Below are 27,109 nucleotides of genomic sequence, written 5' to 3' on the forward strand. Positions count from 1 at the left end.
GGGGGGGGAGGAAGAAAGAGGGGCGCAATCTTGGATTTCTGAGATATCTCGCGATACTCTTTAAATCATATCCTTTGCAGGTCTCTTGAAACTCTATTCATGCAGTTTCTGATTTATTTCACGCGAGAAACTTCTCGGCCGCGTAAAGTTTCGAGATTCTTGGAATCCCTGAACTCCCAGGAACGTACATCCGGTAAAGCTACAGTAACGCCGTCGCCGGGGAATTTGCCCGGGCCTGAGTAACGCGACGCATCGCGGAAATGCGAACGAATGTACCTGTTCGATCCGCTGAGGGAGCCGTCGTTGGTGAGGCTGGAGGCCGAGCTGCTGGGCGTGAGGGGCTGCAACGGTCGCGGCACGTCGTAGCAATCCAGCGGTGTAATGCCGGAGCCGCCGGAGCAATTTGAGTTGGGCGTGCATGATGTCGGCGGCCTCGGGATATCGTAGCACGACGGTGCCGGGCTCGGGCTGCTCGCCGGCGAGGGGATCACCGGGATCGCGCGTGGCGGTACGTCGTAACACTCGTTCACGTCGGCGCCCCCGTTGTCGATGGAACTCCGCGCGTGATTGCTCGTGTAACGTCCTGCGCAGGTGGTTAATAAAACTTAAAGGAATCTGCGGTAGATTAGCTTCTGAGTGCTTGACTGCGCGAACTAACTTTCCTAAGCAAAGCCAATGCAAAATGTATATCGCCATGTGAGATTTTTATAAGTCATAGATCTAATTTACGAATAAGAATACGGAGTTTATATATTTATTTAGTAACAATAAATTAATAATAATAAAAAATATTTAACGTTTAATTAGAATAATTATCTTATCGATATAAAATCTACAAAGATATCCTTCGTTTAAATGCACGTTTTATATAAAATACTGTATTTTTTTTGCAGTACAGTTTCCATTCTTATAAAATTATTATATATTCTACAAAAGAATAATATCGTTAATTCTGAAGTCAGAATAACAGAAATTAGCTCAATTTTGATAATGTAAAACGGAACAAAATATAATATTACTTAAACTACTAAAAGTTCGTCAATTAAGTTAACTCCAAAGCTTGGAATTTATATCTCATTTTAATTAAAAAGTTAGTGATGATTAACTATTTTAAAAATTATCAATACGGCAGGTGAAGTTAATCAATATCTGAGTTACTGAATAAGCATTAGCAGACGGCTTTATCACGGCCGCCATTCGGTTATAGGCGGAATGTTTAGTTTGTGCATAATACGTACCCGTATTGTGCGAATGCTCATTGTTCGTCGAGTTGAGGGGTGAATCGTGTCTGGAGGGTGGCGCGGGACTTCCCCGACTTGCTGGGAGATCGTATAGGTAGACGTCCCCACACTTTTGCGGCGTTACAACCTGCGTAATCGAAAACAGCAAAGCAATTAATTATATCCAGATTAATTATCAGAGTTTCGCGTTTTGTGTTCCACTGCCTGCGCTCGTTCGCAGTTGCTTCGCAACACGTTTTCCGTGTCGCGATTCGCGTTATTCTATCCGCAACAATTAATCAGTGCAGACTGCAAGTTTAATTTTAATCGAAATAACTCAAAGTCTAAATTATCACATCCATTCAATCATTCTCCAAATTAAATTATTTTATATATACATATACATAAAATCAATATATATTAATATACATATAATCATATATATATATATATATATATATATAAACAGTTATAAATAAACATTGTTAGTATTAATTTATTTATATACGCATATGATAATATACTATATCATGAGACACGGTCGTGTCTCGACGCTAAAGAAGTGTGCGTCGGACCGGACCTATCATATGCACACATATATATATATAATTATGCCAATATATTAATATATACTAATTTTATGTATATATTATATATAGAGTCAATTTAGAGAACGATTAAATATCATATATGTAATATAGTATTATATGTCTATAAATAAATTAAAGGAACTAATAAGGTTTATTATAACTGTTTAATGATTCCATTTAAGTAATACGCAAACGTGCATAAACATATGTATTTTTTTAGAAATATAAATTGCATAGTCTTTGCTGCCATCATGCCACATTAAAATTCATTTTTAATACCACGTGCTTTTTTCGAGCTATCGCCTCAATTATGTATCCACATTTTCGTTTAATTAAACGTCGCCATTCCACATACGCCAAATGCAAATGTTATCGTGGCAGCGTCAACGTTTCGTAGAACTTTTCGACAATGAACTTGGGAAAAAAAAGGACAGATAACACCGGGGGCTGATTCGATAGACGCCACCGGAGCTAAATCCACGTGAACCGCGCTCGTGACGAAACTCGTAACGAAGTTATTTGCGCGAGCGCCAATCAGCTCCGTTACTCTTTCCACTGTGCGCGATGTGACCTCGAGGATCTCGTTTGAGTGCAGCCCGCCGCAGCCGCGGATCAATTCTACGAGATCGCTAATTGAGTTTCCTACGAGGAGCGAGGAGGACTCGAGGGGAAAAAAGGGGAATTTCCATTCCCTATCGACAAAATCGCCAAAGCGCCGTCCTTTCGATGGAAAACACGCCGTAAGGTGTATTCACGATTTATTCTACACAAAGTATCGTACAAAACATTTGACGACAAATAACTCGACAAACGATGTTTTTCGTAATAAAATTATATGATTTTTATTATATCCAAATCTAATCAAAAACATTTTTTTTTATTTTTGGAAGTCAACTTTCAAATTAAAATGTTATTGAAGTAAAATGCATTTGAGAAATAAAATTTTTTTGTCTGCTAACATTTTTGAAACCTATTAGAATAACCCGTTAAAAATAATTAAAGTAGTATATATTTTAATAACTTCGTATCATAAATTAAACCACCGGCTGGACGTAACAGCGACGCAAGCTTGCACATTTCGAGCGTTGAACCGCCGGGAAAATGTAATTCCGCTGATAAAACGTGAAAGCGTGGAAGTCGATGCGACGGGTAAATATGAGAGAAAAGGAGGGGGTGAAACATCCCCCAGGAGAGCGTAATCTCGAAGGCTCATCGGCCGCTGCTTTGCAATAATAGAAGCCCTGCAACTCTTGCGTTACGCTTAAGCGTGCTACGCTTTTGTTATACTACTCTTCTCTTTTTTCTTTACACGCTCGGTGCACGAACAATAGCAGTCGAGAACTTTCCCTCTCGTAGAGAGAGAGAGAGAGAGAGAGAGAGAGGTATTAGAGTGATTGCATTTCCGTAGAGAAGAGAAATTAATAAACATTAGATTATATAGATATTGTATATAAAAAAATTAAAAAACTAAAAAACTGAGATTAAAATATTAAAAAATCCTTTAACATATATAAATTTTATTTTTGAATATATTATTTTTAATAAATATATCTTAATATGTTGTAATGGAAATATCAAATATATAATAGCTCTGCAAAAAAAAAAAGATGAGATAGTTACGTATATTTTTTGTTACTTTTGCCAAAGTTTCATAATCCTAGCCACAGTCTTAAAGTAAGAGTGTAATGTAATATATACAGAAGGAAGTTAGTGATGTATTGCGACGTGAGGGAGAAAGAGAAACGTGGAAGAAACGTCGGACACGCCCTGCGCATAAAACGGAGCAGCCTGGACTACGATATCGTCGTAAAGCTCGCGCGGCCGACAGCAACCTGCAATTCAGCTGACCGACGGCCAATTTTGCGTTACCGAAGTGGAACAAACCGGGGCTTCTACTTACGGTCGAAAGTTTCGCGATCGGCGAAACTTATCGCGTATTCAGGAGGACGAGAGGAGTTGCGCATGCAAGATGCGGCACCCTCGATGCGCTCTGTCCACGGAAACGCCGAAGATACGGCTCGTATCTAGGTCAGTTTCTTATCGGGCAGGCAGCAAGAACCTATCCGCCGAATAACACGATGCCGCAACCACACGAAGCAACCCCTCTCCCACCCCTCCCCTCGTTCTACAAATCATTTCGACCCCATTTGATTCGCCGATCGGGCGCGCTTGCAAGAAACCCGAGATGATTTGTTTCAATACTATCGGAGCGCTTGGCCGCGATAGTGACGGCGAGATTGCATATAAATGTGAATGTGACTACGTAATACTCTAAAAACGATACGCTGATTAATTCTTATTGTATGTCATGAATATCGCGCGTTATATGTAAAAGAAGTTATTTTCCTCTCACTGATTATGCGAAAGATTATGCTGTGACTTTATCTTCGTTTAAAATCAGACTTTACGAGAATAGTTATGACATACGTTTGGCATACAAGATCTTTTTGTATTTCCTTCAAACAAGTAGACGTCGTTTAAAATAGTTAATTTCTGATTAATTAAATTACTCAAGGCCTCCACTTTGAAAATTTTGGAATTATTCCAAAGTTGGACGACATTCCATATATAAATGCTTTTTCACCAAGTACGAGAAAATGGATAAGATTAAGGAAACGGAGCTGAGCTTTACTTCAAAATTTCAGAGCAGAGGAGACAATCCAATAGAAACCCTTCTCTCTCTCTCTCTCTCTCTCTCTCTCTCTCTCTTTCTCTCTCTCTTTCGAAAGAACAGCTCTCTGCACTAATTGCCCGCTCTGCGCGAGCTCGAGTTCCTTCTTGCGAGTGCACACTCGTCGTGAGAAGGTGGCCGTTACTCGGAACCAGGAAACGTGCTAATTATGCCATAACTCACTCTTGATTATAGCTCACCTCCTATGCGACAAAGTTGAGATTACCCGTCACGATTTCCGAGCGTTCTCAAACGAAGATAAAGACTACAATGATCAATCGTTTAAAATGGGACGTTGATAAAGTTAAAAGTTAAAATTAACATAAACAAATTAGTTTATTCTTTTAGATATCCAATCAAAACGTCTTAAATATTTAATGAATTGTTCCCACATATCTGCACTGAGAAAAAAAATTGATTGTACAAACTAAATTTGTATAGTTGTTGGATCCAATGGTTGATTCAACAATTCTTTATAAAGTTCATTCATGTCAAAATTTTTTAATCAAGAATTAACTAAACCAACTCAATTAAATTATTTGGTTCGAAATACCAGTGGTATTTATTTATGTTTGCATGCTATTTAGTTATCCAAGTAATATATTTGTTAAAATTCCAAGTATCAAACTGACTAAACGATGCTGATGGGGATAATAAATAGTGTGTATTTTTAATCGAATGGTTGAGTTAAATACGATAAATTTTTGTTGAAACAAAATAGTTTAGTTAAAAAATAGGATTTTGTTTATAATAGTAACAAATTATTTTGTGTTATCGTAGTAACGTTTAGTTGAACGTATCGGACAAAATATTTTGGTAAGATAAAACAAATTTTTTTTCTCAGTGTGTAGCTATTTATAGTTGTAAATCTATAGAGAGAACTCATAAAGAATTCAAGGCATTCTATTAAAACTAAGATATAGATCTGGAAAGAATAAAATTTGTATTGTGTATGTATCCTGAAATGTTTTCGGGGAAGAACTGAATCAACCGGTCGTTGATGCAATAATTAGCAATGATTTATGCTCTTGTCCCAAATCGTATGTAATAATTATAATATCGTATATGTAATAATTTTTTCTTTGTATAATATTTCTCGCATAAGATCTCACAATTAGATATGTTCGAATCCTAATGAGACTACACATCAAAAATATAAATAAGTAAAAATTGAAAAGATACAATTTCTTGCCACAAGATGTTATGACATCTCAATTGTTATGACAATGTACAGTAGTAAAGATAAAACACAAGTACGAAAATATAAAGAACTTTTATATTCATACCATATAAAAAGGAACTTTTTTGAATTAATGCGTAACTTGATAAAAGCTAAAAGCTAAAAGCTATGGAAAGAATACTTAAGAATGAGTACAAAGTTAAGAACGAGTTCTTAAGTTTATACCTCCAGTTTATCTCTTATAATACTCTGCACTTAAATTACATATAGAGATCGCAGCTGTACACGTCTCCGTACACGTGACCAATAGCGGGGAGTTCAAAATTCTCCCATGTGAAATGAAGAATAAAACGAGAGAGTGCGTCGTCGGAAGAGTGGAGAGGCCGTCGAACCGCCGCACGTATGCTCGGTCGTGAATTAAAGCTGCTCGCGAGTACGCTATCGCGTGTTCTTTGTTATTATGAATCGAATAGTACTATCGTAGTGGCGCGTAGTAGCAGAGGAGGTCGGGGAGGGGGGGAGCGCAGGCGCGGGGGAGGATGCTGGAAGGTTGAGAGCGCTCGTGTGCAACGCAAGGGTGCATTGGAACCAGCGGGAGATGGGGGTGGCGGTGGAGAACAGTTCGGAGAGAGAGAAGGGGTATACCACCCTCGGTCGATACCGGGCGTCGCGGCGCTAACTGTGAAAGGCGTATTACGCTACGGGGGTGCACGAGAGAAAGCGAGGGAGAGAAGAGGAGGGCGAATGAGAGACAGTGACGAATTCAGAATTCTGGAGACCCTAAGGTAGAAGGGTATTTAGCTTTCCGTGTAGTTTAAATAATTTACGAAAGCAATTTTCGCGTCGTATTACGGAAAATAAATATTTTAGGGAATAAATGAGGAGTTTCGGTCTACCTTTTAGTGATTTGAAATAAATGGAAGTTTGCAAATTTTTGAGCTTATTTCGCTTGTTGACCGCGGATCTGTTAAAAGTGGATGATGACTTTATCAAAAAACTTTACCTTTAGAAGTCAATATTTTAAGATTTTTTTTTATTGTGTGATCTTAAAAATACAGATTAAATTTTGTTACATAAATGCAGGCGCGATCATTCACTTTTTATACAAATATAAAGTGAAAATTAGTAAATTTAAATTAAAAAATCATAAAATCGATTTTTATTCTAAATGGATATAATGGCAATATATAAATTTTAATTTGAAACAGATTGCCTTTTTAAACGTTTTGTTCAAAATTTATGCAACGTATTGTGCAATTGCAAAAATTGATGGATATTAATTACTCGATTAAAGCTTCATTAATTATAGGGCCGCTCCTGACAGGAGGTGAAAAGAGAATGGGAGAAAGGGCGAAACAGAAGGGAAAGGAAGGAGAAAGAGGAGGCTGGGGAGATAGAAAGACGGTTTCCATGGTAACGCGGAAGGAGGCTCTCCTACGGAAGCAGGACTCACTCGGCTTGTCTCAGACCGCGATAAGAATTTTTAAGGTACGATCAAGGCGGTGACTTACGCATTTGCTTTCGCGAGAGGTGTAGCCGTAAATGTTCCGCGGAAAGAATTTGCCATAAATTTCGATCGTATATTTTCCGAAGGCGAATTCGAAAGAACTATAAGAAAAGATTTCTATATTTATACGCGAATATTTGAAGTGATGCAAATTCAAAAGATTTATTTCCTACGGGAGAGTCGTTTTGAATTCACGTGAGGTCCACGCGTAAAATTTCTCGTAAAATATGGCCGCATTGTATCATCAAATATCCCCTCATGAGCCCACGCGTTTAGGTGCAAGCACCTAAACGTACGCGCGAACTTGCGCTTCGCATAAATCCCGTTCCCGGCCCATCGCTGACATCATATCGGCGAATTTCGGCAACGACCGTATTTACATTATAGTTACTAAATTCACGTGCGGCAGAAGCAGTACAGCAGCAGCAGCCAGTCGTACAGATCGCGCACACGTCCGAGACGTGAACACCGTTACAGTCGTAATCGCATTAGCCACTTTATGAAGTTTCCGCATGAAACTCACGAAACTTCGGATGCATTTTCATTCGAAAACGCGCGCAGAATAATAAAGTATGAAAGGAAGAGACGGCCGTCTATAGACGCATGAAAGCGGAGGCTGTAAAACGCAACAATAACGGCCGGCTTCGCCAACTATTATTACTCGAATAATCGTATAGTTTCAACTAACATTTATCGTTCTCTGGTCGTAAATTTCTTTATTGTGAAGTGTATATTGTAAAACAAAATTTTAGATGGAAATTAAAGTCTTCTTTTTTGCGGTACCAGATAATTACCTTCTTATTTTGGTAAGAAAAGAAAACGTGAACAAAAGATATTATATTGAGAAGAGAAACTACGTGATCTATAGTGATCAACGCTATCGATTGATTCCAGAACAAAGATCGAGTCACGCTACCCCCTAGAAAAAACGTGTTTTGCATCACTTATATTATTGCACATTGTGATACGGAAATGCAACCTTTCGACCATGAGTCAAACAATATATGAATTATCTCTCTCTAGATAATCTTTCTTTCTTGCTTAAGTGCACCGTATTGCGATTAATATCGTCGTTTATCGACCCAATTCTGTCGATTCTGTGCGAAATTACCGATAAAAATGTCACTAATCCTATCCGATTAATCGGATGAGCGCGGTGAACATCCGAGAGAGATAGACAGTTAATCGCGCACGATAATAGGGCCTTTTACGATCCTAGTGATAGCGTGCGTATATAGGTGTGTGTGTGTGTGTGTGTGTGTGTGTGTGTGTGTGTGTGTGTGTGTGTGTGTGTGTGTGTGTGTGTGTGTGTGTGTGTGTGTGTGTGTGTGTGCGCGCGCGCGCACGCCGGTTTATTACGCGAGATAACATCGCTTATTGTAGTCCCTTTAATAAACGACCGGGATGGTCGCTCGGCGACCGAGAAGAAGCGGCTACCGTTGCGGCTCCTGACGAGTCGCCGCTTCTGCCTTCTGCTTCGATCGCCCGGAGTTACTCGAAAGCATCCTGGAAGCGAGTGATTTACGCTAGTTAATCCACGACGGCCGTACCGCGAGATGAAATTGGATTTCTCGTTTCATCCCGCGTTGTATAAATTCGCGAGATGATTCTGCGCCGCGGTCTGCGTCGAGGCCAGTTCGTTTCAAATCTAGATTGCTTTGAGGCACTCTTATCGTGACGCGCGATCTACGTGTCGTAGCGAACAAGAAAAGAATGCGAGTAGGTAGAAATTAGGAATAGAACATAGCACTGTTAGTGATTAGAAATATAGAGAGTAGTAAGATGCCGAAGATAATGTGTGTGTGTCTGCGTGCAATTCTCTTCTTTATAAAAAATATTGAAAAACGTAAAATCTGAAGAAAAATATATTTATATCTGTTTATAAGAATCTTTTACAAAAAATAATCGATCACAACTTTTATAAATATATGAACTCTTATAGTACCCTCCATATCTTCGTGTACCGTTTTACAGAAACGTCCCTTCACATTGTCGCTAATCATGGCGTGAATAATCGCCGAGCCGAGTGGAACACAATAAAGTCGCTGTCGGCTCGACGACGAGGACTTCTCCTCCTAATGACTCGTGTAAATAGGCTTTTCCCGGTAAACGGAAGGTAGGATCACGCGAGAGAAACGACATGCAACGACGATCTCTCGAGCGGCCTCCGGTCACGTGTCGACGGAAACGAACCCGCCTGTGGGTGAGAGGGAAATTAAGATCAGGCAGGGAAATTGTGCGGCGAGCGGAAATCTGACCGGAGACGAGGGATGGCGAGGCAAGGGGATCTGTTTGCAGAGGGAAAACCCTTTCCTTCGGAAAGCTGGAAATGAATGGCGCGAACCGCCAGGTCGACACGAGTGAAACGACGAGTGCTGACGCGTGACTTCGACGCGTTTTCGCGGAAGCTGTTGCGATACAAGAGAAAAAGCGTTCCTTCAACAAACGCAAGAGTTTCTTGAAAGTGGATTTTTTTAATCTAACGAGTGTGCTTATACGGTGTTTTCTTCAGTGAATTTTTGTATTAATAGATTAATAGAAATAAATAGATTAATAGAAATTAATTAATCGATTAAATTCGGTATATGCATATTTGTTATCATATTAATAACTGTCGTATAAAAAAAAAAGTATAAATATACAAAATATACAAAAATTCTAATTAATTAGAGTATTAAAAATAGAACATTCCAGCCCGATCAAATAATTGCCCATGTGAAGTTCCGGATATGTTCTCAATCGGTTTCTGTCCTCCAAACTCTTGCTTTAGATAAACAGCTGCTCTTATTGATCAATAACCCGCAAGTAAATGGAATTCACTATTTATCTCTATCTTTATCAGCAACGCTATTGCTTTTTTAAAACAATATACAGTTACTTATCGAGCGGAATAGCTTAGTCGTTAGTGAGAGAGTTAATGAGAAAGAACAAATTAGGCGTGTCACGAGGTGATAAAGAGCTGAGGCGTGACTTCAACGCGTTTCCCGTGGTAGCCATTACGAAAGAGGGCGAGAAGTATCGTTCGAAAGGCGGCGAGTCTTCGAGTCTAACGAGTGCGCTCACGGTGTTTCTTTTCAAGAACTTTTTCTCGGGAAAATTTGGTGCGAGGGAACTTCTTTAAATACATTTCTTTTTAGGATCGGACAACTTATCCACACGTGATCATTTTCAGAAATGCTGCAGGATGAAAAAGTTAACAGGAGTGAGCAACTTTTGCTGCCTCATAAGCGCGATGAAGGGGCGACACGTGACTTCGACGCGTTTTCCTGGAAGCCATTACGAAGTAGGGCGGCATTTTCCTGAAGTCGGGTCTTTGACTGGATTTCCCTCTAACAGACGGTGTTTTTCAAGAATATTTCTAGAATTTCTCAAGCAGAAATAAAATACTTTATAATATTCATCCTCATTTCTTTAATTTAAGTTCAAAAGATTAATAATATACACAATTTTGTGAGACGATATTTTAATTCAACGGCTTTTTTTACAGCGGAACAATTTGCTTGATCCCTTCAGATAAAGTGAACAACGTGATTGAGATCAGCGTTGAGTTGAGTGTCTTAAATAAATGCGATAAGAGCCGCGCAGAAGGCGGAGCAATAAACGAAAACGGCCTTATAATTCGCGGCGGATGTTGTAAAAAAAATAATACCGGACCGGTCGTGTCTGCGAGCAGAAATTCGTAAGCGCCAAGAACGGAGTAAATAATCCCACGCGAGTTTCACAGTTCATTGATAACGGCCGTTAAAGACAGGCTCAGCCCACGTTCGCGGCAACTCCCGTCTCAGCGGAGTATATCTTCCTCGGTATCCGTCGTGCAGGCTTATCTACCGTTCCCACTATCCTGCCACCTCCTTCTTCACGTCCTCCTCCTTCTCCTCCTCCTGCCTTTTCCATGCCATTTTCAGCCGGTACAACGACGGCGCGGTTTGTCTACTCGCCGTCGCCAATGGCGGCCTCAAGAAGCATTCACGCTCCGGGCGGATATCATTCTCTGTTCCCCCGCGCTGTATCGTTATCGCGCCACCATTTGAGCTCACAAAGCGAAAGGTATGAGAGGAACGTCCTGGGGGCAGGCAGCTGCTGCAGGACGAACATCGCATCCGGTGCCTCGCGCAGAATTATCCTTGCGATCTGAATGCAAGAGCAAAGTATCCGCGCGTTTCTTCAAGTCCCTTCAACTACGGTTCGCGAAAGCTATGTAGAAAGCGTTGCTAATTCGAAGAATTGCTATCTGATTCTATTCCATTTCTTTCACAATGAATTGATCAATGTGATCGGTGCGCTCGATTGGCATCGCTCTCTCTAGGTTTCAACAAATCAATCGTATACATCAGCAATTTTATCAGATATTTATAGACGATTTATTATATGTTACATATTACACGTTATCTAATGATTTTTTTGTTATTTTTTGTTACATTCGCATTTGATTGGAATATCTCGTAAGATAGAGAGGGTATAGAATTTTCAAATCACCGAACCTGCATTCGTCGCCCACGCGGAAATGCGAGCGAGTTGCACTTGTCGCGCATTGAGTTCGCGGATTCGAATCGCGTATGTACGTCGAGTCGCGTATTATACGTGCAGGCTGTTGCAAACCAAGGGGCAGTCGAACGTGCCACGATCTGGTTATTCTAGTTAACATCACCGGTGTGTACGAAGCTCCTTTCGCCTACGTCGTACGCGCTCGTGTTTCTCCTCTTGTGTATCGAGAATTTAAATACCCGCAACATACACAGACGGCAAATATAGTCGCCCAGACACTACGAAATGTCTCGTTTTCGATAAACGCATTAGCAATGCAAATTTATCGATATAAATTAAACATACGTATAAGTTGTGTAGGAGCTAGCTAACTATAAAAAAAAGAAATAGTATTCATCTTTCTTTGAAACATAAAATTTATAATAGCTAAAATATATTAAAGGTCGCAAAATATATAAATTAAGTTTAGATGATTTTGAGATGCATGAAATACAGATTACGATAATTAAAAACGAAATAAACTCTTCTGAAAATATCTAGTAAAAAAAACTCTACTAAATTACATATTTCGTTTTTAACGAAAAAATATCAAATTCATTCTATATATCTTCTTGAAGTACTTACAAATTGTGTACTGTTTTCTCTTTTTAGCAATGCATTTTTTAATTCGAAATATGTAATTCTGTTTTAAAGTAAATTTATATATTGAAAATTTACTTTAAAACAGAATTACATATTTCGAATTACAAGAATTATATTATTCGGATGTTTCAGGAAGATGATAACATGTAATGTATACGTATACCTATAGGTATAGGATATGTATATGTATATCACTTCATCTTTCTATTTCTTATCTCTGATTTATTTATCTTTCTATTATTGTCCTTTAACTTATTTTTTATCTGATTTATAATTGCTTCGTGTAACGACTCGGATAGCCGCAGTCAAGGATGGAAGCGTCCGGCCTCGCAGATTTCTAACACGTAAAAACGTGCACGAGGCTATTCTCGGAAGTCGGGCGAGAGACGGAAGAGGAGTGCGAGGGTAACGCGACCGAGGAAGAGAACTCTCGCGTGGATGTACACAGACGCAGGATGAAACGCGTCCGCTCTTCTTTGAGCCTAACCGCCCTAGACATTCCATCGAGATGACTCCATGGGACCCCACCGCGTGCGCGCGCGCGGGTGCCGTTCCCCATGCACACATTATTCGCGTTGCGAAGGAGAACGTTGCTTGAAGGAGGAGGAGAGAAACCGGGGAGTAGCGGCATCACAGAAGGTGGACATTGTCCAGAATCGGCGGACATATAAGGACATCCGCGGACCTACGCGTCAGAAGAGGTAGCCCCTTGTAGGGTATCTTGCAGTATGGGCTTCTTGTAAATCGCTTGGGGACGCGACGCGACGGTATGTCACGGTTGCAACGGATGGGAAGAGCAGATAGGAAGGTGAAGCGATTGGGGTGGTCTCGTAGAGGGTGGTAATACCTGCCGCGACAACCATAAAGTGCTGCCCGAAGACCTATCGCGTATCGATCTCCTCTGGAGCCGAGAAATTTACATTCCTGAAATTGTTCGATCGAAAATATGCGGGAAATGCGGAAATATGTGATATTTTTTTTCTTGTGGTTGTGATGTGTTCGCTTAAAATGCAGATTTGATACACGCTCATGTTGAAGCTGGACAAGTTGTTAGCTCAAGTTTGATACGACAAGATATACGATAAATTATGCGCTATTTGCGTGAGATTTTACATCAAGCAGAGATTTGTGCATTAACTTTTTGCTTTTAACTTTTATTTAACTTTAAATGAAATTTATAGTCGCGTGATATTTCGTTGTCGCTATAAAAGAAGAGGAGATAAACAAAAATTGCAAAAAAGGAAGAGAAGGAATGAGAAACGAAAAAATGTTGGAACCCAATAAATTCAATCATAACAACAATCCAAACCTGACAATGAGTCTAACTTGTGTCACCTGCAAATACTCTCGTTCCCCGTGCAGTCACCCGCGTGACGTAGCCGATGCAAGAAAGCGCATTCGCGTTACATTGACTCTGGCGACGACGACAACGACGACGACAACAGCATCGTATTTCTGTCGTAGAAACGCACATGCGTGCACCGCGACGAAACGACGACAACGGAGATATGTCCGGATGTTCATCCATGAAGATCGCACGGAGCACAAAAAGTCCTCGGAGACCAGCCAGGAAACAAGAAGAGCTCGAGAGGCTGCCAGCACACCGTCTTCGACGCGCTCTGGTACCCCGAAATACATTGCCCGCGAAAGACCAGATCAAGTCTCGAGACATCCAGAGATGGTTTGAGACGAACGTATTGGAAAATTCAACTGCGGTAATATGTAATTTCACAGTTACGAATGTATTAATTTAAGTAGTCGAAGATTCAAAAATAAATGTAAAAGTTAAATTAAAATTAATTCGAAATTAGATTAAAAAAGAATTTAAATTCAAGAGGATTAAAATTTTGCATGAATACATACATAGAGTAATTCAAATAATCACGTCACGACTAAATTTATAAAATGAGAGATAAAATAATTTTCCAAACTCTCGATTTTTAATAATTTCAAAAAAAATTATTTATATCTTTTTCGTATTGTATTGCTACATTATACATAATATTGTTATAATGTATTGAATTTTCTTTATACGGTTTCACCAATTTCGGAAAAATCGGCGAAATTTTGATACAAAGGCAATTACTTTCGCTCTGGCGCTATGTGTGTAGCGGGCAAATTCAACGCCCTAATCGACCGTGGCTCGTATTCATTTGATCGAATTTGATGTCACTGGCAGATGTTAAATCGCGACAGAGCCAGATACGCAGCCGATTGCCGCGACGGCGGCCGTCCACAAGAGCCGAACGAACCAAGTGGCAGTCAGCTGATTTTGACAGATCCCGTTTCAGCGAATGTGGGGGCGTAAAAGGTCGGCCCCCGCGACGAGCACAATGAACTGCCGTCCCAGCGCCATTGTCAATTCCGCGGCGCAGGGTCTCCCAATTCGTGACCAGCGAACCGATGTAATTGTTCGGACAGAAAAATCAGAAAAGTAACACGAATATTTGTGGTTTTGTTAGCTCGCTGATAAAGAACTGACTGACTCCGCATCCGCGAAAAACCGGAACGCGTTATTGTATCAAAAAATGAAGGGAGCTTACGCGAACGGCTGAGAGAGAGATAATTTAGATATCGATTCGTATTCTTCATGGATGAACGAGCGTTCCGTTTCATTGGGATCCTGTCGTTAAACAGAATTTATACACAAATTGTTCGAAACAAGATTACCTTTCCGATGATCAAGTTTTCCGTTATTTGAAAGGAATATCTCCAATCTATAATAAGCGACTGCTTTATCCGTAACTTCGATTGTTTTATTATTTGCTGCGCGGCTACGCTTTCAAACCGTAAAAAAATAAAAAGGTTGATCCTCATTCGGTTTGTAAATCCGTGCGTGTCTGCAGTAGGTACGCTTATAATTTAAAACGAATTGGAAAAATTATCGCATTGTGGTTAATAAATACAATTAATTAAATACGTAAATTATATTTTTTTTTGTTACAATTTTCCTTAATCCAGGAATAGTCACCTGAGAGACGATTTTTATATCTCAACAGCAAGAAAGTGAAACTCAATTACAGTAGTTTTCTTTTGGGAATTCATATTCATTTTTTTATTTCTCTTTTTTTTAGAAAATATCAAGCAAATCTGTATACATAATAATTTCAAATACTAATAAATTGTAAAACAGTCAATAATATACAATATATAATTAATAATAGTGATTTTTAATAAAGATATAAAAAAGACAGGTGATTGTTTACGTATAGAAAAAAATTCCCGGATTAAAACAACGTACAAATCTATGGATCGATTGGATATATCAAGTTTGGGAAACCCTGTCCGTAGTTGCGTTTACAAATGATCGATCGGTAGGAAGTCCCCCGTTGCTCTCGTGTGCCTTTTCAACTCGCGGATATATTAATTCGAGAAGCCAGCTGTTGCAGGCGGGCCAATAAAATGCCATTCAAATACGAGGCACGGAAAAATGATCGTCGTAATCACGCGTTTGTGCAAATCCTCAGTAATTCCCTTTGAGGAACGTAATGAATCCGCGTTTAAAGTTATAGTTATAAAATTCATAAACAAATCTCGCACTGTTTATCGCGAGATTTCCTGAAGATACGCTTTACTTTTTACAGTAAACCTTTTACAGCTACCTTTTACATGCACGATTTTTTAACTATATGATTCCTCTTTATAGCTCTGATAATTAAATCAGTTTTGCAATTAGTATATTTGTACATCTTTTATGTATCGCAAAATGCATCTTTTATGTGATTACAAAGGTTTTTGGCACAGTTTATTTCAAGTTCTAGCTTACTCCAGGTCCGAATAATAATAAATATCGGTTCGCAGACGAAGACTAACTCAGTAATATGAGACGTCATGTGCAGCAACGTAGAATCTACTTCCGCTTTGCGATTTAAGAATAGAAATAGGCGCGTGAAGTGCAATGTCTATATGTATATATATGTGTATATAAGTCTATATGTACATATAAGTTCAAAGTATATGCGATTTGAGAATAGTTTCAAATAACTCACTCTGTTGGGCTGTACGTGCCAGCTACGCCTTTTCCCGTGTCTCTGTATGCCATCCTCTGCAATGGTTAGGTCGGCCCTGCTGCCGACCAAACAACCCCCCGTATCGTATTGGCCAACCAGAAGCCTCAATCGATTTCCTGGACAGATGCCCTAGGGCAGAAAAAAAAATACAATAACCTAACAACAGCTCGACTCCGACGCTCCGCGCGAATAAATTTTTAATCGCGCATGTGCTGTCGATTTCTTTAACAAAATTCAATGCATTTCCTCCTTCTTATGACTAAAAATTCTTTGCAAAACAAATAAATAGATAATTTATATTATCATTTCTGGTATTTTTCGTCCAATTCTATATTTAGAACATATTCTACATTTTTTATTTTTTATTTGTTAAAGAGACTTAATTGAGCAAAAATCTCCACAGAATCGTTAACGTTTCAAACGTCAGACAAATATATTATTTACATTCTGTTATATTTTTCTATTATATGTTCTGTTATATTTTTGCTCTTTTTACGTCCGCCTACTCTTCCTTCCTAAAAAGGCTCGATAGCTTTTCAGCCCACTCGCAGGAAGGACTGCGAGCGAGAGGAGGCTCCAATTAGCCGTCTGTGAATGTGTCGCGAGTTTGTGTAATTTCGTGAGATCGGGACGAAAATAAACGTTACACCCTCCATTGCGTTGAGGAACGAGCGTTGCCACCGAGTGATGCATGCCGCGTAACTCATTCGTTTATCTCGAGTGCTACGAAGTTGTAACTCATAAATCTCAGGAGATACGCGTTTTCGGTGAAATGGCAACATAATGTTTTGCCAACATGGTAAGATCCCGGGTTTAGTGATACTCGTCGAAACTTCAGATTTTCTTCAGATATAAATTTTTCAACAGAAAAAAACCGCGAGAAAATATGTGAAAAATATAAAAGAAGTTTTCACGCATTATTTAATATATTGCCTATTTTTGACGTCGCAGATCAACAGCTCGTAATTTCGCAGAGCGAATTTCCATCAATCTTTTCGTAATTGAGCATTATTGGCCTTCACGTTATTTCGATTCAAATGTAATCAAAGCAGAAGCGTTGATAACACAAGTGATATTGATGGAATCAGGTTTAATTTTAATTAAGCTTCCACGATTGAGTGGCGAATTTCTCGCTGAAAAAGAGTAAGAATCCGATAACTTCAATCTACCAATAGATCGCGGAAATGTCCGTCGTAGACCCACAAACCACTGGTTTGACCAATACTTTCACCAATGGTCTATTCCGACGACGTCAAAAGTTCCCAGTTTCCAATAAAGATCAGAAGACCGTATCATTCAATCATCCTCCACCCACATCACATCGCCCTTACTCTCAATTACCGTCGCACACATGTATTCGGATCGGTATAAGTATAGTAACGGCAATAAACCGAGTGTTTCGGCAACCGGAAAACATTTCAGGAAAAGTGGTTCGATAAGATCGTGCAGTGAGGAGCTTGCCCGAGGTCATGGACCCGATTAGAGACATCTCTCGAACGCGGAGATGACTTTGCGGAATTTTAATTGAAAACATCGGTTACGACACGAATAAATCAATCTGCAACTAATTTGAAAAATAAATTAATTATTATATAAAATGTTTAATGTTACAAGTTCACTATTTTCAAATAATTTGAAAGACAGGTTTGTTTAACCGTTTTTCTTCATCGCGAATATACGCGATTTATTAGATACTTTACGTGTATCTAATACAAATGAGTTTTATCTTTCCGTTTTTAAGAACACTCGATTAGTAATGTAAAGGTATTTACGATGGTTGGTATCGCAGAAACGAGATTGCTCCTATATCGAAGGTAATTGCAATGCACGATCGTTAGTCCCATTTCCGCGATAATAACGTTCCCTCGTCATACCTCGAGAAGCTCCGGGGCCGCTCTGGTGTATCGGCTCTTATGCATTATACAGATGTGCATAAGCAGTCTCGTGCACGCGAAGCACTTGTACGTAGAAGCCGACGACAGCTTTGTTACCGCCGGGGATAAATTCGCTTTTTGAATGAAGCATCATGAGGAGCCGTCAAGAACAAGGTATAACATTAAGGGAACGAAATATTAAAAGCTCAATATAATATGAAAGTTGTTTTGCACAACGGAGTATACAGGGTGTCCCAAAACTCTTAATTAATATTTTAAGGCGTGAAAGAGAATGAAATTTTGAACTGAAAGTTCCTTTATCAATTTTGGCTCAGGCCATTATTTATAGAGTTATTAACAAATAAAGTTAATCGCAATCAGATTGCGCTTAGCCGGAGTACGAAGGAGCGTATCATGCTGTGTGGCTCTTCGCGCTTACTTCTCTCGATTAAAATTTTATTCTAATTTTTCATATTAATAAATAAGTAAAAGTTCTAATAAGTTCTTGGCCATTAAACTTTTCCTTATTAAAATAAGTAAATAATAAGTAAGAATAAAAACAATCAGAAATTAGATAAATTTCGAACTATAATTTATTCTTATTTATTTATTTGTGTGTTTATTTATTTATTTATTTACCTACTTTATTTATTAATTTATTCATTTGATTATTTATTAATATGAAAATTTAGAATGAAATTTTAATCGAGAGAAGTAAACGCGAAGAGTCGCATGGCATGCTACGCTCCTTCGTATTTCGGCTAAGCGCAATCTAATTGATTAACTTTATTTGTTATTTGTAGTAACTTTGTAAATAATGGTCTGAGCCAAAATTGATAAAGGAACTTTTAGTTCAAAATTTCATTTTCTTTTACACCTTGAAATATTAATTAAGAGTTTTGGGACACCTTGTATATGTTATATAAAATAAATAGATGGATAACAAATAATAATGTAATAAATATAAAATTTATAAAGTCACAAATTTTAATATAAAAATATATGCTGAATCTATTTATGATTTTTCACTCAACAAGTCGAAAAATCACACAAGCGAGATAGGAAATTATGAAATCAAAGTGAAATGAAACAATTATTAAATTGACACAGATAAAAGTGGTGCATTGGATTTTTATTACTTAAAATAATGTTTGATAACTGAATGTTTTGAGTTAAAAATAAATTCCCTGGCGCTTGTATCGAACTGCGATGACTTCACCGACAAAAAAACATTATTACTTAGAATAAAATTTATTTACTTCATTTTAGCATTTTAACAATATGCCAAGAAAAAAACATTATTACTTTGATTACTTGTAATTTAGGAGAAATTTCTTTTGTTACTTACTCTCTCGTTTCTATCTTACTAATTGAATGAGCGTATTGGCAATTCTTAATAATTGGTAGTCACGTCTGTGTATATTCATGTCTGGCATCAGCCTGAAGGCGGAAATCACGAAGTTAGAATATCGTAGTTGAGCGTCCTATTTTCGTGATAATAATGCCTCTGTCAGGAGAAAGAGAGAAAGAAGAAGAAAAGACGGGAGGGAGGAAGAGAGAGGAGAGAGAGAGAGAGAGAGAGAGAGAGAGAGAGAGAATCTCATTTTGGATCTGGTCTTATGCCTTATGCATTATAGAGACGCGCATAGATACGTACGTGGAATTACCCAACGCGTGCTCTTCGTTAATACGACGGATAAACTCCATTAGAACGTAATAGAACGAGGAGAGACATGGCTAATGGAGACGCAAGCGGAATCCCGAAACGCGAGGAAGTTTCATGTATTATAAACACATTCGCGTCTAATACGCATTTTCGATTAGTAGATCCAAATGCAATCGGATCGTAATCCGATTTAGAATTTTGATATTTACAGACGAGTCGTGAAATAGAGATAAAATAAAACCGACGAGTCGATCATCTTTAGAGAGATAAAAATTGTTAAATTATTTTAGTGCAACCTGTCAGATGAATTCATTCGAGATACAAGATATCGCGGAAATTTATATAGGAATTCCCTACGTTATTCCGTAAGGATCTCGAGCTTCTATTTGAGTTCAATTTGAGAAAGATCCGTAGATATAATATTTTATGTCTTTTCAAATAACTACCTGTCGACCTCGCAGAGCGCACAACCACCATCCCTCAAGACCGGCAGTGTTCTGCTCCAGTACGGTGAGGACGTCGCCTTTTCGAAAAGCCAGCTCGTCGGGCGCCTCGGCGATATTGTCGTACAGAGCTCGCGCTTTCACGCATTTCTGCTGCAACGCAAAAAGAAACTATTAAAAAAAAAAAGGAAAACAACAATAGAAATGGATAGAAAGGAAGCTGCTGAGTGAAACATAATGGAGAGATTTACAGCGAGTCCGCAATGCTATATAGCCTCTTATTATTCGCGATTGTCAATAAATCGATATTTCTAGCATCATTGGTGTCTCGCCTGTGCAAAATCGCGCGCTGCAAAAGTTTCATCGAGAGGATCGATGTTCCGCGACGTCTCCATGCGCTCAACGCTCGCGGCGAACGAATTCCGCTCCGGTGGACCCCCGCGTGGTCTCTGACACGACACTTTCGACGGCGACGGATGCGTGCGCGCGATGCCGTATTGCGGGCAGATGGCACGTATCGTTGTATCGGTGCCGCAGAAGCAATTGGTTTCATTCGAAAAGTCAACGAGCCGGTGGTTTCCACGCGCGCGCCAATTGGGCACGCAGCAAAAGCGGCAGCGCGGCAGCTAGTCCGGCGAAGAGAGAGAGAGAGAGCCCTTTGGCCAATTTAAATCCATAAAATCCTAGCACCAGATCCGCCGACACTTCCCCTCCGCTCTCGTCCATCTGTCGCGTCTATTTCGAGAGAGAGGCCGGCGATCCCGTCTGTCCCGTTGTTCCGTCGCCGAGAATAAGAGACGTAACGATCACTTAAACGGCGATCCCCGTCCCCGGAGTGCAGCGCGCGGATAGACGCGTTTTACGAGGAAGCTGCATGCCGGCGAGATCTGTCCGTCCTCCGCCTCTCTATAATCGAGCGAGCTCAATTGAAGCGCCTTGAACGACCATGTCGTCTCTCTCTCTCTCTCTCTCTCTCTCTCTTCCCCTCGTATCTCTTTGGGATTCTTTTCTCCCTCACCGGGCCCATCGCCGGCAAACGGTGATGTCATATACGCGATCTTCGGCGAAGTTCCGGCGGCGGACGACAACGACGCGGAATTAACGCGTCGCTACGATCATTAGTGCGGGTGCTTCTATTAAATGTAATTGCCTGCACTTCCATGAAGAGCGCGCGGAAAATCGAGCTCTTGCGGTGGCGATAATTCGTTCTAACGCGGCGCGTTTAAGCGAAAGGGAGATATGCTCGGGGAGAAATTCTATGGGAAAGGAAGTGGTCTATGTAATTGACACACGAAATATAGCAATAAAAGGGAGAAATATTTAGAGGATGTTAAGTTAAAAACAGTTCAATATAATAACAATGATTGTAATAGAGAAGCAAAAAGATATAGAATTTAATCCTCTTGAATGAGCTGAAATAAAATTTCACCCGCTAAATCGATAAAATAATTCATTCATAACGAAGTTAATTTTTAACGAAGTTTTTTCTCCGTTCCCATTAGTGGTCTTGCTTTAATAATTAATTTCGTACTGGAACAAGAGTAGAATAATTAACTGGGAATTAATGGGAAAACGTGTGAACGCGCGCGCGCGCGCGGATACGTATACTTCGAATAATATAAATGTTAATGAAATTAAATTATAATTGCTTTTCCAAACAAATGTGAAAGTTACTTTTTTATCACGATTCATTATAGTTCTGTCAAGTCAATAATATCACAGTTACATTATGAAATTCCATTTCGTGTATGACATACCCGTAATATATTCTGTCCTATTCTCATCCCCCTTTTCTGTCGTAGTTAGTTCTTTGATATGGAATCGCTTCAACGAGCATGATAAAGGCTTTTTACTCCTGCATTACCGTCGCACAATGAACAGTATCTCACTGCATTGCGGAACGTAAAAGTCTGCACGTAACATAACTCGGATAACAACTACAATCTGGCGAATATACGTAACATGTCAGTGCTGTAAATAACAACTTAATTTTCTATGCAAAGAATAATTAATAAATTTTATAAATTATAATTAATTTAAAATAATTAATAATTATAATTTATAATTAATAAATTTCAAATTAAATATCCTTTTAATTTAAAAAATATATATTTATATTAACCCTCCGTAATTGTACATTTTAAATTAAATAGATATTTAATTTAAAATTTAATATTAATAACCTTTATATTAATTATTTATTAATTTTTTAATTATATAAATATCCACTAATAAAAGATAGCAGTTTTATACTTGAACATGCGTGTCTACTCGTTAAATGAATAAAAGTTTAAAAGGAATTTATATTAAAACACATTTCTTATTAAATTTTTTTGAAATAGATAAGTTTGTTTCTCCAAAAAATAATTCAGATGTTAATTTTTATCTTTCACAATAATTCTTTCTTCAGCTTATTTTTCAAAATTGATTTTTCTTAGATAATAGTTATATGCTAATCCATTTCTTCCGTTCCAATCCGAGAGGGATAACCTCACCTTATCTGTGTATCTATCTATACATATAAAATTTATCTCTTTCTCTCATCTGTCTCCCTTTTTGTATTGATAGCTCAAGTTTATTGTATGTGGATTGAATACCTGTATCGATCTTATTTTTGGAACCACGAGGTTATGCGCTGTGAACGCGATGGAAAGCCTGTCAAGAATGCAGTTCGTGAAAGGACTCGTTGCCATAAAAGGACGCTCGTCTGCCCCGAACATTAAGCCAGACGCGCAGGTACATGCACTTACGACCTTTGCACTGACAAGTTTCTCCAGGCATAGTTGCGCTGAAGCGCTCAAAGATTGACGTAGTCTATATTAAAATTTTATAGAACAGTGTTTTTCAAATATATATATATATATATATACATGTATCTTAATAAAGCTTTACATTAAACATTATATTAAAATAAAATATTATTTAAAAATATGTAATATATGTCTAATACATGTACATACATATTTTATTTAATAATTATATTTAATTATAAAGAGATTTTATTGTAATAAAATATTTATCACCTTAAAAAATTTTATTTCAATTTGTTTATATAAAGTAAAATAAATCACAAAATTTATGATTAGAGTTTACAAAATTTAGAATCTAGACATTTTACGAAAAAAATTTAAAAAAACTTGGCTTTAATTTTAATTTCGTAATATAATTACTTTATATCCTTATTAATGTAAAATATTATAATAAATCGTGTTAATATTAAACGTGTCAGATTTTAAATTCGCTGACGCTGTACATTTAAAACTTAATTTTGTGCAGACCGAAATCAAAAGCGACGGGCGTTGGTAGCGGGATACAAAATGCCCGTCAAAAAGGGTGGTCCGTATTACCGGAAGCTATATTTACGTTGCCCTCCCATTGTTCGGGGTAAAAAAGAGCATCTGCGTTATTGTTGAATCAAAGGAAAGAACGTCTGAGACGAAGTCAAAATAGTTCTTTATACGTAACAAAGTTAGTTTCGAATGTGTTACGAGAAATACAATTAATTATATTCATTATACATACTTTCTCTGGGTTTTTCACGTCTAACCGGGTGAAACCCGAGGCTTAAAAATGATCGTTCAATGATTCACGCATGACTAACTCAATTCATTAAACCGCCTAGGGAGAGGCACGCGTTCGGGATAGCTTCTTTGCATAATCCTATATCGATAAGAATAATCACATCTATTCGATTGGAAGAAACCGAGCTGACAAGAGATCGAAAGTGGATCGAATTACTTACAATCGCTACACGCAAACGTGCATTTATCATTGAAAGAACTTTAAACCTCCTATTTAAAGATACTAAATTAGCATGCATATTATACAAACACACTCATTTAAATGCCGAAATAAATATAATAAAAATAATGTATAAATTAAAAAATTTCACGAATTCATAAATTTATAAAAAGCAGTATTAATTAAACTCTCTACCGCTCTTTTCCCCTTTTTGACTCGAGGTGTGTCCTATTTGAATAATTATACAGAAAGCGTAAAGAATGCCAAGAGCGGGAGGGCACATCGAAAAATTCGATGTACGCTATATATTCTGATTAGTGCTCTTCACGCACATTGATGGCGATCCATTTTGAAATTTAAATTACAATGGATATTTACCAGCCCCCATCTCTCTGCACACGTACACGATCTGAGCACGTGCGTCGTAGGTAAGTAGCCCTATACAAATACCATGTTCAACGGAGCATGTTTTGCGGAGGGTTTATAGAGTCGCTTTGTAGACACGTGCCGGTTTCAGGAGGAGATGAAGTATCGTTACGGTTACATGGCTCCGGGTTTTTTTTTTACTGCCGGCGTTACTGTTATTGTATGTTCGCCGACAATGAGTTAATGTGTTCCCTGACTGCACAAAAATGAACCGAACATTATTACAATGTAAATTGCCTTCTTGTGAACACATGTAATATATAATGTTAAACGCTACTCTAACGATGTTTATGACGTATTTTTGAAACTGCCTATCAGAGTAACATATCGGAATCACACATCGATATTATTGTTCCTGAGAAATTAATCCCTACGAATTTTTATTTTAACATTAAAATGTTATTGCTTTATAATTCGGTCTCTCATTCTTCTGATATTAGTATAGATCAACTTTTCAAAATTTTTATTATTTATGGTAACAAATGACGCAGTACTCTGTGCAAAATTTGGAAGACCATTTATACGTGTCTGGCACTAAACCATTTTGCCACGAATATCATACAACCTGCGGGGCAGGACTTTTGCGTCGGAGTGTACGAGTGTTCTGTAAGTCTGTAATCCAATTACAAGTAGCTTATAAGCGGTGGCACGTACTATGAAGGGTCTATGAAGTGTTACACTCGCGTGTAATGCCGGGGTTAACGTTTCGTCGAAACGCGCGTAGCGCGAATAATACGATTTAGTTAATCATGTGTAAATGAAACATGGGGAAGCACGCATGTGTCAACTCCGATTTTTTGAACTCGAGTGACATATCTCGTTACACGAACGTCGAGCAATCTTTATCGAAGTTCGAGACAGAGTACAAAACAATGTAATTGATTTTTTGTTGATTATACCTCATGATATCAAAACGGGTCCAAATAAACATGTTTTCGAAAAAGTTTCTCTTTCGGAAATTGCACTTACACTGACTAAAATCTACAAAAGCCGTGTTTTTCTTTATGCTCCCCATTTTTCAAATCTTGATATTTTTGTCAAACGTAAAATAAGGCAAAATTCATAAGCAATAATTTTTGAGATCAAACAAAGATAATTAGAAAAGAAGACGTCCGATAAATCCGTGCAATATCAAATTTCATCTTACAATTAGCCGCATTGCAGTAAAGATTCGTTTCTGTCAAGTCCACATGCAGAGGAGGGTAAAAAAGTTCTCCGGCCGAAACATTATCGCGAGTAATTACGAGGCAATCCATGCGTGAGTGAGGAATGAGCGGGTCGGCGTAGTTTTCGGACCCCCGGAAAATGAGAAAGACTGCAACGTGGGTCGGGTTGTATTAAACCATGCGGCGGTCTTTCTCTTAGAATTCCCGCACCGACGGAAACGATTGATTAATGAGGAACGTGCGTGCGCCGCGTGTACGACGCGACAATTATGCCACGCCATCAGACGTACTCTTCGCCCACGCACGCACGCACTCACGCATGCACGCACGCATGATCGCGCGCGGTGTCTCGATGTCAATGGGCGTGCGTGTGCACGCGAAGGCGCCGCGCCGCATCGCGCGCGGTGTGAAAATAGCGGTGGCGATTTGCACGCCCAGCGGGGGCGTCGCCCCGTGTATGCGTGCGTATACATTTGGACGACTCGCGTGCACGGTGAACCGCGAAAAGCAAAAAAGCGCTGAAAAGCTTCTCGCTATGTATAGAAATGTTTTGCGAGATCTCGGTGATACCAATACGTTGCTTTCATTATCGTGATTTAACACGAAACAACGTAATACACTCTACTGCAAATTATCACAAAAAAAATAAGACGAATATGTATACACTCTTCATTAAAAATGTTTAATAAACATTATAAAATCTTGAAATATAGTTTCCTCAGAAAAAGATATCGACCACGAGCTTACGATCAGGCCGTCCGTAAACAACGAAAGGGATATTGCTAACTCCGGATACATCCTATTACGAGGATCACGTAACGCGGGGAATTAAATCGCTCCGAACTGGGGGAGGGGAAGGGGCGATCTTTCGGGTGAGATTTCACTGCTTCGGATTAGTTTCGCATTGTGCCTCGGCGGCGTCGCGATAACAAGGATCTCGGAATAATTCAAGCGGATGGAGAGGCATTCTGTCACAACGCGGCGCCTTCTGCTCGCGACAGGAGGTGGTCCTCGTGATTACGCCGGCGGCGTGAAGGAGAGGACCGACGACGGCACACACGATCCCCGGAAATTTCGACACGGGGACTGGACGGAGGCTACGGGATGCATTTGCATAATTCAATTCCCGCCTGGCGACGGGCGGCGACGGAAGCTCGAATTGATCTTATCCTGAGCCGCCCGACCAAGCGAGGTTCGTCAAAAGCACGCTTCCCCTGACGCTTGTTACCTTTCGTTTAACTAATGTTTACAGAAAACTGGCGGTAAATTCATCGGTGAGTAATCCGATTAACAAGCATTTTTAAATAATTTAATATTTAACTTTTGCTTTATGCATCGTTCTCTTCAAAATTAATAATAATAAAACAGAAAACCGAGACAAGACGATCAATGGCTAGTCGTTATTTAAAAAAAAATACCTCGATTCATAGCTATATTACAATTATAAATTTTGAAGATATATTTTCAATTTTGAAGAGGATATATCAG

General features: G+C 38.8%; 1 protein-coding gene across 1 annotated transcript in view; it reads right to left on the reverse strand.

Annotated features, from left to right (window-relative positions):
• Nucleotides 1-27,109, reverse strand: part of LOC105452397 (breast cancer anti-estrogen resistance protein 1) — a 64,268-nt gene that overhangs the window by 6,895 nt on the left and 30,264 nt on the right. Inside the window, exons 2-5 of the mRNA XM_011693453.1 lie at nucleotides 20,292-20,438; nucleotides 16,285-16,434; nucleotides 1,239-1,368; nucleotides 277-583 (exon numbers count right to left, since the gene is read on the reverse strand). Coding sequence (XP_011691755.1) covers nucleotides 277-583; nucleotides 1,239-1,368; nucleotides 16,285-16,434; nucleotides 20,292-20,438 — 734 coding nt within the window. The remainder of the gene's footprint in view (nucleotides 1-276; nucleotides 584-1,238; nucleotides 1,369-16,284; nucleotides 16,435-20,291; nucleotides 20,439-27,109) is intronic.

The sequence above is a fragment of the Wasmannia auropunctata genome, unplaced genomic scaffold (genome assembly GCF_000956235.1).
Source record: "Wasmannia auropunctata unplaced genomic scaffold, wasmannia.A_1.0 LD336032.1, whole genome shotgun sequence".
Classification (NCBI taxonomy): domain Eukaryota; kingdom Metazoa; phylum Arthropoda; class Insecta; order Hymenoptera; family Formicidae; genus Wasmannia; species Wasmannia auropunctata.